The sequence below is a fragment of the Papilio polytes genome, unplaced genomic scaffold, assembly GCF_000836215.1.
Source record: "Papilio polytes unplaced genomic scaffold, Ppol_1.0 DF823288.1, whole genome shotgun sequence".
Lineage (NCBI taxonomy): Eukaryota > Metazoa > Arthropoda > Insecta > Lepidoptera > Papilionidae > Papilio > Papilio polytes.
In genome coordinates, this window is record NW_013525916.1 from 25,762 (window position 1) to 38,278 (window position 12,517).

The 12,517-nt window shown below is 39.2% G+C and overlaps 2 protein-coding genes and 1 long non-coding RNA gene across 5 annotated transcripts in view; 1 reads left to right on the plus strand and 2 right to left on the minus strand.

The window, feature by feature from the left end:
* LOC106104974 lies at positions 1-1,564 on the minus strand. The gene is made up of 3 exons (XR_001225709.1): positions 1,180-1,564; positions 523-574; positions 1-17 (listed from the first exon to the last, which is right to left on the minus strand). It is a non-coding gene; the product is annotated as an uncharacterized LOC106104974 (long non-coding RNA).
* A 2,228-nt stretch (positions 1,565-3,792) lies between these two features.
* Positions 3,793-12,517, plus strand: part of LOC106104991 (uncharacterized protein KIAA0930 homolog) — a 19,944-nt gene continuing 11,219 nt past the window's right edge. Inside the window, exons 1-4 of one of the 2 annotated variants that reach the window (XM_013285187.1) lie at positions 3,793-4,174; positions 7,207-7,367; positions 8,137-8,319; positions 11,789-11,887. In XM_013285187.1, the coding sequence (XP_013140641.1) occupies positions 4,066-4,174; positions 7,207-7,367; positions 8,137-8,319; positions 11,789-11,887 (552 nt within the window). In that variant the 5' untranslated portion in view covers positions 3,793-4,065. The remainder of the gene's footprint in view (positions 4,175-7,206; positions 7,368-8,136; positions 8,320-11,788; positions 11,888-12,517) is intronic. The other variant, XM_013285188.1, reaches the window with a different exon arrangement.
* LOC106104990 (phosphatidylcholine:ceramide cholinephosphotransferase 2-like) overlaps positions 8,226-12,517 on the minus strand; it is a 33,581-nt gene continuing 29,289 nt past the window's right edge. Inside the window, exons 1-2 of one of the 2 annotated variants that reach the window (XM_013285186.1) lie at positions 10,225-10,623; positions 8,226-9,672 (exon numbers count right to left, since the gene is read on the minus strand). In XM_013285186.1, coding sequence (XP_013140640.1) covers positions 8,366-9,646 — 1,281 coding nt within the window. In that variant the 5' untranslated portion in view covers positions 9,647-9,672; positions 10,225-10,623 and the 3' untranslated portion in view covers positions 8,226-8,365. Of the gene's footprint in view, positions 9,673-10,224; positions 10,624-12,517 lie in introns of those variants that run through there. The other variant, XM_013285185.1, reaches the window with a different exon arrangement.

Here is a 12,517-nt window from a genome sequence, read left to right on the forward strand (position 1 = left end):
CCAGCTGTCTATAATTACTGATCCATATGGTAAGGACAGCCTGAGGCCTGAGACTGACGATGATGGCGATTGTGGTTAGGAAAGGTCACACGTCCTGTCGCGCAATAGCGTAATGATAATGTTACAAACATGGTGTTTTATATCCGAAAAAAAGCCTTCTCGTAAGCTTTTAAGATAAGGTTTTAAGTTCTGACAGATCAGTTTCTGCAATATTTAAAGCAAAAAATATTAAGTTAAAAGGTGAGGGCCTTGGGAATGCTTAAATAAAGCCTGACAGTCATCATCTCCTGGCTTTATGTCTACTGAAGGCTGACACAGTACACTTTAACTTTGAATAATCAAAGAGTTTGTACCAATGTCTGACCTCACCAGCAATCTCAACAAGATTTGGATTTTGAAGTAGGCAATAAAATTAATTTAACTGTTGCCTACTTTACTATAAAATGTGTGCTCACTGACTCTGTTCAATGCATACTGCTCACAACTGTTGACCACAAAACAAATAAAAAGTCAATCACATACTTTAGAAGTTCCTGCACATTGCCAGTTTGAGCAGCTTTGAAGAACCTTTTCTCTAAAACAAAATAATTTGATAAGATGAAGGTACATATAAATGAAACAGATGAATTAAAAGTTTGTAAGTCAAAAGTGTATGCCTAAAAAGTGAATTTTGTTATTAAAAAAATTAAGATCAAATGTGAGCCAACATACTGTGTGTGTGTGTGTGTTAGTAAAGTTGGGGTGTGGCACAGCTGCACTACGCAGCAACAATTGGCTCTAAATGTCACAACTGATAACCCAGATTGTTATACAGCAGCAGGTCGCAAGTAGGACCTCTTGATTCTTGATTTCTCTTAAATAGCAAAGTGAGTTCAGCTCATGGGCATCCGCAATACCCATTTTTAGTAGGCAGAGATATCCTCCTTCCTATATGTCATATTACCCTTAACAAATCCACTTTTCTCTACTTATTAAAAGTAGTACAGGAAGTAGATGAGGACTATAATTTGGCTAAACCTAAGAAATAAAATAATGAAAACCACTTCACAATACAAGTAAGGTGTGTTTTTATAATCTTTCCTTAATATGTGCAATGTATGGTGTGGAGCCTATAAAAAAAATATTCTTGTGCTAAATTGTTACTTAACAAAAGAAAGAAATACAAGTATAAAAGAATACCGTTAAAAACATAGTCAGCGGCTAATATTGCCAAGCCCAAGGAGGCTGTTCCCAGGATTTTCCGGAGCTGTGTGTTGTAGGATGTTAAATATATCTTTTCTGCAGCGTTGCAAGAAATACTTCGTCTCATTGGAACACTCAGAATCCGAGTCGTTCCCATCACTAGACGCAGCAACCGATGAAATGATCTAGGACTCCGAAACATGGTTAACAAGTTTAATTTAGATATAAATACTTTACTCTTCGGAATTCATAAATTGAGTGTTGAAAGATCTTCATTGTGATATTCCTTTATTTAAGCATTTTTAGATTTAAGGCGTGCGATTCCCTGTTTTTGTAATTTTCCATTGTGAAAATGTCAATGTCAATTAAAATTTATTATTTGATTCGAATGACATTAAAAAAATGAGACTTAAACAATATAGTCCCGCAAGGCTCTTGTGGCACCTTTTTGACATTGACAGCCTTTGAGCTTTTGGGGATACCAGCAAGGTCCGCATATATGTCCGCATTAAAGGGAAATTCTTTCCTTTTGAAAACGAAAACGCAAATTGTAAAGGAAGTACTTGTACCTTACAATGTAACTAGGAAAAGCCCCAGACTTCGTTTATCGGTTAGAAGACCCAATAGTTAAAGAATCTTTGTAGCAAACTTTTACACTCTCTTGAGACAGTTAGGGAAAGAATAGTCTTAACTTAATAGAAATGGCCTTACTTAGCGCTCATCTACAGAATAGCAGAAATCTTAATGATTGTTTGTTGTTAACAATTAATGCACAGTACAAACTCTGTGGTATGCCCCGTGGTTTGAACGAAACGATGCGGTTTAAAATCATCAGACAGCCAGTTTCTTGTTATATTTCTGAGTACTCTGAGTTTATTTTGTCATGAAGGAAATACTTCCAGTTGCAAAAAACAACTTACAACTAAGGGTTCGGTCTCTGCAGTTTGAAATGAATAGGTAATAAAACAACTATCAGAAAAATTTATAGCTCAATTATTGTTTAACAACTTTTTGAAATTATATTAATCATATTATACACGCGACCTCTTGAGAATAGGGAATTTCTTGAGTTAAATAATGGTATCACATTTTCGTTACAACAGACACAAGAAGATTCACATTTTCAAATGTAATTACTGGACCCCCTACTTCTTTTCCAAGATAAATATATCTCCCACTTTGAAGGAAACCTCTCTGATCCTTCTTTTAAACACTTCCATCACTTCTTTTTATGGAATAATATTAAAAAAACACACATAATATAACGCCCGGCAAACATCTTGAACAATACATTTAGTTGCGCAGAAGTCGATTTTTGGGTCTTTTTGGCGGGGCAAGGAGGGGATGCGCGCGCACGCTCTCTTGCTATTGGTTAATCAGTCGGCCTTTGCGTTCCGCTTCTTTCCCCATGTTCCGTTTATTCCCGAATACACTTATCTCCAATTTCATTGGGCCAATTTCGCTGTTACTTATTTTCGGTAATAATTGTTTATAATTTTTTTCTATTGTTGTTATTCTTGAGTCTCATTTGTTTATTATTGTTAAGTTTTATTTGATTGTTATTGTTTTGACTTTTTGTGTTGAGTATGTCACGAAAAAGTAACATTGTTCTAAAAAGACAAGCCAGGAAAATAGCATATCATTGTTTCATGAAACAAAAATCATGTAAAGAAATTGCACAATTTATTCATGTCTGTCGTGTTCTTAAAATTTAAAATTGAATTTTTTCATTCCTAGTTAATACTAATACTTAAAATAGGTCAATTATTTTGTCTAAAAGTGTACGTGCGCGAAACTTCCCCCACTACGCCGCTTTTTGTTCAAGAAGTTTGCCGGGCGTTATACGTAAAGTAAAGTGGCGAAGTGAACTGATGAGCTATGTCACTAAATGGCCCTGACATTAAATGTCACTTTTTATTTCATAAAGTTTGCCGGCTGCTAAAAGAATCTTGTAGGACTATATCTCGGTTAGTTCTGTCAAACTATCGGTAACATCACACTTGGCCAGTACAGTCGGTCAGTACGTAGGCGTGGTAGGGACTGTACTGGCGTAGATTGTTCATGTTATGCCAGTCCAATAACCTGGTAAAATAACCTTGGGGTCGGGAAGACTACAGTGTTAGTGATAGCAGGCATCGGAGTGCTTTTTAATGGCACAATTATTACGGTATTAGAGCGTTGGTGACTCGAGAGTTTTAGCAATTCTATTCTACAGGTCCTAGGATATGAATCCAAATCACATGTACAAGTGTGATTTTCGATTTCGGAATTTTATCTGTTTCATTTTACCCGACGTTCTTACGGTGAAGGAAAACATCGTGATGCATAGAGACGTGTTGTAAGCTGGTAATCACGCTAGTCAAAACGGCCCTTCAGAAAACATTCCTATTTAAAAATCGTAAAAAACTTGAGAGTTTAAAAACCACAAAACGCTAAGCCATATGAAGCGGAATGGCTGACTGTCCAAAAAAAAGTAGAACGTTCCACCAGTTAGCTTTCACACTGTGCGAGTCGACAAAGAGTCCTATAAATCCAACCACTTCCATGCTAAACTCCAACTGTACTGGCTAGGTCTGAACCGCACATCGATTCGAAACAAAGCAAAAGCTGTCATTTAGAAGTCAATATCTACTCCAATATTCAAGATACCTATACCATTTTATGTAGTCGTAGTAAGTAATTTAGAATAAGTTTCGGTGAAAAGTTTTATCAATTATACTCTTTAAATTTGGAGTGTACTCTTATCATTGAAGCCTTTTAGTTAGATTTGTAGTTCAGTATTGGTGAAATTATGTGCATTTGCCCGTAGTTACTATAGTTGTGTTGACATATGAGGTGTTTGTGTGTTGTTTTAGTTGGGGTTTTGTTGTTATTAGTATAGTAATGGCTTTAGGGGGGTCTACGTATTTGCAAGATGCAACTATGTTGGAGCAACTGCTCGAAGAAATTAATTTTCAGAGAACAAAAGAGATGCGGCAGCTCATGAAGGATGGTGAGTTTGGATATTTTTACTCTATCGATTTTTACATAAATAAAAAAAACAAATGAAACACTATAAATTGCCTTTAGATTTTAAGTTACACAGCACAATCTGGAGGAATGCACTAGTTTATAGGTTATGGGCCTCATGGCACTGTATTCAAAAATAGCGCCTATTTTAAAGGGATCTAGGTTATTGATGATTTCAAAGTAATTTAAGCATGTTTGTGTAGTGAGGCCATGTAAAATATACCTATGAGTTTGATTGGTAGAGAATTTTTTGTTGTGAGTATAGTGCATTATTTTTCAAGTATTTTTTTTACTTTCTTAACAACTTTATACAACACTGCCCTGCAGTGTCTAGCTGTAGCTAGGCCAAAACCTGTAGGGTTAGGTATCTTGGTTTACCAAGTTCATGCATTCAACAGTAATATAAGAGGGTTGCTAGGGTTCTTTCAAGCTGGGTTGGCTGGAGTAATCTACAGCCAGCTCTCACTCACAGTTTGCCCTAGTTGTGGAGTTGTAAAATCCATAGCTCCTTTTACTACTAACTCAATTATTTTAATACTCATGATAATTCATTTTCTCTCCACGAAGGATAAAATATTTAAAACTATGTTATTGCTTGAAGTGATAATAGTAACTTGACATATCAGAGGTATTGCCGCTGGACATTTCACTCAGTTAGTCATGCTTTAGCTACTACTGCATACTTGCAAAGCTATAATTAAATTGAGTGCAAACGTAAACAGTCTTTAGCTGTGGTTTTTTATTGAACAATTAGTTAACATTAGCTTTCTCCCAAGACTCTGTCTGTGTGGAATTAAAAAAAAACAAAAGTGAATAGTTGAATAGTGTATGTGTACTTCCAAACTATCCTCTACATCTATGCCAAATTACATTGAAATTTGTTTAGCCATTTTGGTTACAAACTCTAACAAACATCCATCCATCCATCTCAACTTTCACATTAGTAAGATTAACATGTTATACATGACAGCCAGTTTGCATATTCTTTTGAAAATTATCTGTATTTGTAAAATCTTTAAATCAGCTAACAGATTAATAAATAATTCTAGAACTACATAGTTTCCTATTACAATTGCAGATTCCATTGACTTAATTTTATTGGACATTATTACTAACTCAAATATGTAAATAAATTGTTGTATTTGTTATTACATAAAAAAATCTTATTAAAGATGTCAGTGTGGTTACAAATGAGTAGTAGAGTTAATCTGAATGCCATCACCGAGGGAAGTTTAGTCTGGTAAGGTGTGTCAGGATATAGATGATATGTAAGCAAGAAGGATAGATTGAATGTGGATAGATCAAAGGTAGACAACAATTAATATATGAGTGTGCACACTCATATGATAATTGCAATATATTTATGATGTTAATTAGCATTTAATTCCTTTTTAAATATGATCATCATTGGCTACACATAATGCTATGTGTTTTCTGAGAATTATAGAATAACTGTGTATGTATATGCCGAAGGACAGGAAAGTGAAATGAGGTATAAAAAAAGCTTAAACAATTATAGAAAAAAAAACATTTATTAATTAATTATTTTACAACAGCAATGGTAGAATACATATTTTTAAATAATTATTTTTATATATCATCTAGAACTTTGCTTGTTTTATAAACTTTCTTATAATTGTTGTTAGAAAGATTCACATTTCCTTTAATATTTTGAACCTTTGTTAAAATTCAACTCCAATAATAAAAACAAAGAATTTCATGATCATATGACCTGGTACAGGTTCTTTTACTTAAAATTATATCATGCATCATTCGGAATGTGCTTTCAAGTATTCATTACCTTTCATTATAAAATAATATAACAATGATAACTATACATAACATGTGTCACATTAGACACTCTGCTGTAATGTATTGTACTGACACAAAGCTCTTGGAAACTAACTGGATGAGTTTTGTAGTAGTATTATCTACCTTTTTAAATAATATCAAAATAGTTAACTAAGTTGATGCAGGAAAATGTCATCTTGGCAGCATGTAGCGGTTTTGTGGCATCAATTAAATAGAGAGTCTGCTACCTAAATATGAACCATCTGAATCTGATCAGATTATAAATTTATTGCCTTGAGGCCTATAATTTTTAAAGTTATGTAAATGTATACATTTTGAAGTCAGCCCAACTTGTAACTAAGTAATTACTGTACATTATAAAAATATTTTGTTAGGAAGTTTGTGATATTTAGAAATATTTAAATAACAAAAACTGTATCTTGTCAAATAAAATAAACCAATTATTTACATAGTATGGTTGGAATTATGATACAGGTAAAAGTAATCTTACTGTGTTTATTAATATAAATAAATTAGTTGGTTTTTCAGTCTGCCAGAGTCTTGTCCTTTTGTTTATATAATTTTTTTAACATTTAAAGAATAAACACATGTAGACACATTTGAACAAAATATTTCTGCTGCATGGTAGATAACACATTGAAAATTGTAAACACAATAAATTATTATCTTAGTCTAATTTCCATTAGTTAAATATCTCTTCACAAACAAACAATTATAAAACTAACTTATTATTCTGTTGTGTTTAGTTATTCAAACATTCAAAGCATCTAATTTGATTGTTACATAGGGTAAAGACTTTGCCATTGTTAGCTATTTACAAAGAACAATACAGCATGGGGCACAGCGAGATGGCAAGACATACACATAACAAACAAATGACAACCTCAACAAGAATATAACAAATAATGTTAGGAGATGCAACTACAGTCTACCATTTGGAAATTAAATATAGTAATAAAATTTTACATTTAAAATGGTTAGAAAACAACTTACATTGTCAATAAACAAAATGTACACATATATAAATATAATAGTAAGTCTAAATAACATTTAATTATAGTGTACTTTGTTGCATAGAGTTACATTAAGTTACAGTTCGAAGGCACTTTGTTCCTCCCATTTAAGATGAGCATATTCTAGGATATATTACACACTAGTAATGTACATGACAGCATGAGAAACAAATGGATACAATGTTGGCAGAGTCGGGCTTTGTGGTGCTGCAAGGAACTACATACTGGACAGACTTGTTTGTCAGGCATTTCCTGTTCCAAGAAGAACAAGCTATTGACTGCGACGACCTTCTCTTTTTTGTGAGGAAGAGACATGTTAAGGGGTCTTCACGGTATTTGCCTAAATATGAGGTAAGAAAATTTGATTTTAATAATTTATCCGAGACGCTTGCCCTTCAAATGAAAGACAATGAAATGACGTGTGGTACATAACTATGATTGAAACTTCAATGTTATATTTACCTTTTTGAATGGTTATTTATTATATTAAGTTAAAAAAACTAATTTGTGACTTTGATCTGCGTTTTGTATAAAGTAATTGGTGCTTGTGCAATTAATGTCATAAAGTCCATTCATTCCAAATTAGTATGTAGGTATGTTTAGCACCATTTGGATTAAAGATACAAAATTCTCTCAGGCATGATATTGAAAATATAAAAAGTTTGAATTTTGTAACACTTGTGTACTTTATTTTTAAACATTATAAAAATATTTTTCTTAGCCATTGTTTCTTGTTCGTTTACAACAAATATGTACTAGTCCGCCGCGCTCACACGATGCACTTTCAAGCTCATCACAATACATTTTGTTACTAAATAGTGTAATTTAGCTAATCTTGGCATTTCACCTTCAATACCGACCACTTATTAGTTATATACAATTTATAAAACACAAAATTCATTAACAGTCAGTAATAATAATGTATAGCTTTACGCTTCGTAGAATAATGTTACTGATCTATAAGAACGAAAGCATAAATTGATAGAAGAGTTGATCACGAGCGAGTTTGCACTGTTATCACAATTTACACATAGGCCCTCATTTAGAACCGAAAAGTCAATAATAAGCACAGCCAATAGACACGCAATGCACCAGTCTAAGTCACGCCGCCCCTCCACAGACGGATGTCGAGGTGTTCCGCAAGGACTCGAAGAAACTGCCCATCGGAGATCCGGAGATCGACTGGGAAGAAACCGTCTACCTCAACCTGATCGTGCACCAGTTCGACTACACGCTCACGTTGGCGATCTGCACGCGCACCAGCCCGAAGGAGCTGCAGGTGCTGAAGCGTCATTCGCAAAAGGTGAGGGTCATACCCGCTCCGGCGGCGGCGCGGCGCGAGCGCGTCACTAGCTAAGTCGGCTGAAGAGCTTGGTGCGCGGCCACGGCAGCGGCCAGTCGTACCGGCGAGGCACCGGGCCGCGCACGTTCCTCTCCAGGTACGTGAACAGCCAGTACCACCACTCGCGCTGTATCATGTATTGGTTGTAGCCACCGCTCCGGTACGGTGTCACCAGCATCGAGTGAAACGTCCAGAACAGCCGCGTCGTAACGTAGTACGCGATCACCACGTCCACGGTATAGTGGCCGTGCGCTAGCAAAACAAACGAGACACCGAGAATTGCCGAGCCCCACATGGCCCAATGCACAGGCCACAATTTCTTCGGCGAGTATTCTGCTACTATTAAATAACTCAATACTAGCACCATTGTGTGCCCCGAGTATATGTAATCCCCACAGTACGTGTGCTTCCCATTAATAGATAATCCGAAGCCGGATATGAGGTAAAACATTCTTCTAATAACGAGCAGCGGCGTCGTGTTATTGCTCTTTGGGCTGCAGTAGTAGGTCGTGCTGGAGACCGGCAGGACGGTCACGAACATGGTGACCGAGCGGTACAGGTACAGCAAGCCGATTATGAAGAACATGCGGCGTGCCACGATGAACCGGTGCTTGTGGAATACGACCACCATCATCGCGACCGTCGTCGATATCATGATGAGATATTCTGACACGGCCAGGCCCCAATCTCTCGCGGTTATGTTGTCGAGGATGATGTCCCCGAGGGGCGCGGTGGTATTTCTATCGGGGAGTCGCTCGTGGACGAGAGACAATGACATCATATTAATGCAGACACACATAAAGAGGAAAAAGAAGGAGATTATCGTCTTCCATATCTCCTTCGGGTAGCGTTCCTCGCGTACAGCGCCGGGCGGAATTTCAACAACAAAATCGGTGGCGTGAGTACGCTGCGGCGAATGATCCTGGTCAGGGTCGGAGTCATCGGTGGTGGGCTGCGGCGCGTCTGGCTTAGCGGCGCGCGCCAGCAGCGGTTGGCGCTGCATCAGCTCGGCTTGGCTGGGCATGGCTCGGCGCGACGCGTTGTTGTTCACGTCATTGCCGTTGCGCTGCAGACGGGGCTCGAAGTTGATTCCGCGGATGTCGTCGCGCGCTGTGTCGTTGCCTATGTCCGCATGGCAGGCGGTGGGCGGAGCGCCCGTCGGCGCTAACTGCTTTGGCGGAAGCTCATGGGCGAGATAAATGCGCACTGACTCCACCAGCGGCTCGGCGAGGTTGATTTGCTCCGGTGGCGAAGACTCCTTGTCTGGAGAGCGGGCCGAGATCGTCATCCAATCACCATTGGTCTGGATCGAGCCTGGAATGTAAACGAGTCGTTATTAAATAACGAGTACAAAACGTACAATAATCATTTATTTCATATGTAACTATCCAATAATAAATAGTCGCCGAGCTAAATAGCTGTTAACATTTACTATAATGTGTTATTTAATAGCGTTTATAAATCGCAGTTATGTCATTATTAGGAGCTAAAAGAATGACATTAGTACAATTTGCATTTGTTATATTGTTTAATAATATAAGATTAACTTCAGTAGTCTGTTTAGGTAGTAAATACTCGCGTCGTAGCAACGCTTCCACACCTCTCAGAGCAGTAAACAAACGAGCGAGAAAGCCCTCGGTTCAAAGACCGACAGCGGACAGAACGTGTGGCGCTGCACCGCTTTTTGGCGCTCGTTTATGTGCCTTAATAATAATTTACTTATTCATATGCCGTGTTTTTAGGTCTAACCATAATAATATACAAATATAGTCTCCGCGAGAGTCTTACTCGCCAAAATTCATTATTTGATTCTACGTTCGATGTAGAAAGCGCACGGAAGCGGTCCCGTTTGCAATTCACACTCACCCGATCAATGTGCAAGCTGTCATTCGGGCCGTACGCGGCCTCACATCGATTCGTCCCGACGCCCGATAGAAAGCCGGAGCGCCGACGATACGAGCTGCTAAGTTTCGAAGTCGCCAAAACGAGGTCACGCACCACTTTGCGTTGTGATATTCGCAACGCACCTTAACACAGCTCAATGTTCCTTCACTTTACCACAGCACTGTGCGTCGTTAGATTTTGATATTAATTTATTTTAATTGATGTGTATTAAACGAGCGAACCCGCAAAGCGGCGGCCGCGAACTAGAAACTGGCGGGGCACCGGTTGGCTACGGTCGACGGCGTTCGGGAGCGATCGGCTAGAACCGCGCACGCTCGGTTCGGCGGCGCGCGGGTGCGAGCGAGAAGTGCGTGACGTCAGCGACGCCGTCCCGCCTGCGCCCGGTGCGGCCGCACCCGCGCGCCCCGCGCCCGCGAGCCGACCCTACACCACGCGACCGCTTACGTCGAGTCGACGCGACCCAACGGCGACAGCGAGACCGACCGAGACCACTCACATTGAATTAGTCAATAAAGTCGAATCTCGTGTTTAATAACGAACTTGCACCGCGCATTGTATGAAGCGATTTACATACTAGGATGTGTTTATTATTTAGTGCCAAATACATTACAATGCTCGTTTTCAGCCTTAACGTAATGCTGGCATACAGCAACGCGACGTCTTTTGTCAGGCTTCCGATCCTTTTAATTACATTATTTTTTTTCTAGAAGGCGAATCCTCGCTTGTCAGACATCCAATTAGCAATTAGGTAAGGAAGGGCGCCGCGCCGGGCGGTCCGTTGTGCTGCCTGATGGCCGACTCGTGTCCCGCTCGGCGGGCTGTTGGCTCGTCTCGACCACCCTAATCTTAAATCCTAAACTTACATCATCATCATCATCTTTCTTTTTTCGGGTATCAAAAACCTACTTTTAGTTTCGGCACTATTTTTGCGGCCAGCCGCCTGCCTGTCGCCAACCCTACTTGGGATTATTTCAATACTCATACATATGTTCGCCTTTTCTCATTTATGTAAGCCTAAACTAAAGCTATGTTCTCAAAGACAGCACTTGGACTGCTAATAGCGGTGCACGGACTTGTGCTAATGTTTGTAAATTGTGGACGTTTTGTTTTGTATTTGTGCGTCATCTCTTAATTGCAACACGACGGCTGCTGTCACCACTCACCACCGCGCCACCATTCCGAACGTTGCAATACATTTTATGCGATTTCATATTAACGATATTTATTATTTTTGGGCGATTAAGATAAAACGTAAAGTAACATTAACGTGTAAACGATGAATATATTTCAATGTCCGACCAGAAATAGAATATTGATTCGTAATATGTGTGTGTTCACAAGTCTCAATGATCCGATTTGCCACGGGTCAAAGTTCTGTTCGGTCAGAGCCCTGACGGGTGTATTCATTTTAAATGACATCGGTTTCGGACAGACGCTCCGCTTATTTCGTCTGTGGTTTATTGGTTTATGAGGAAACGGCGCATTATAACAATAGAGTATGTTAAGTGTACGTGTTTGTATGCAGGTGTACGCGTCGCCCAGCCGGCGAAAGATGGACACGAAGGGCGAGGGCGAGGAGATGACCTATCCGCACATCTGCTTCATGGTCGACAACTTTGACGAGGTGCGTAAACCAACACTGCCAATAACTGAGCAAAGTAAGCCGGCGTGTGTTTGTTCTGGGCCGATCTACTACCGCTTGTTATGTTTGAATGTGAAGAGCTGCGGCCGATATTGCAGCAGCTCGTAGCAAGCGTTCTTAATGACTATCTTGCCGTCATCACTTCAGCTAACAGCCGCTTTGTGGACGGTGTATAAAAGTTACGCGGTGAGTAATGTCAACACGCATCTCTGTTGAAGTACACAAAGAATGAACATGTTTTTATTAATTTGCTTCCGCCTGATATATGGAGAAGATTATAAGATGTCTTTGGTTATATAGTTATGATGTGAGGCAGCGGTACAATGCGGGAGCGGGTCAGGGCCGCTCCCTCCCCGCGCTAGCCCCGCTCTACTCCGATGTCTGCTCACTGCCCGTCTGATAATGAGACTAGCATGTGCTAAAGCGATATCTTAAATATGACTCAATAGAAAACAAATCATTAAAAACAAAGGGTAGGTTGAATTTGTAATTGTTTATCATCGCGGTGTAATGGTGTAGTCAACTCGTAAGTTAATTGGTTCCTCGAGAGTCCGGCCGCTAAAAACAAAGGAATAACGCGCGTGTGCGAGCACGTGAGCGGCGCGCACGCGG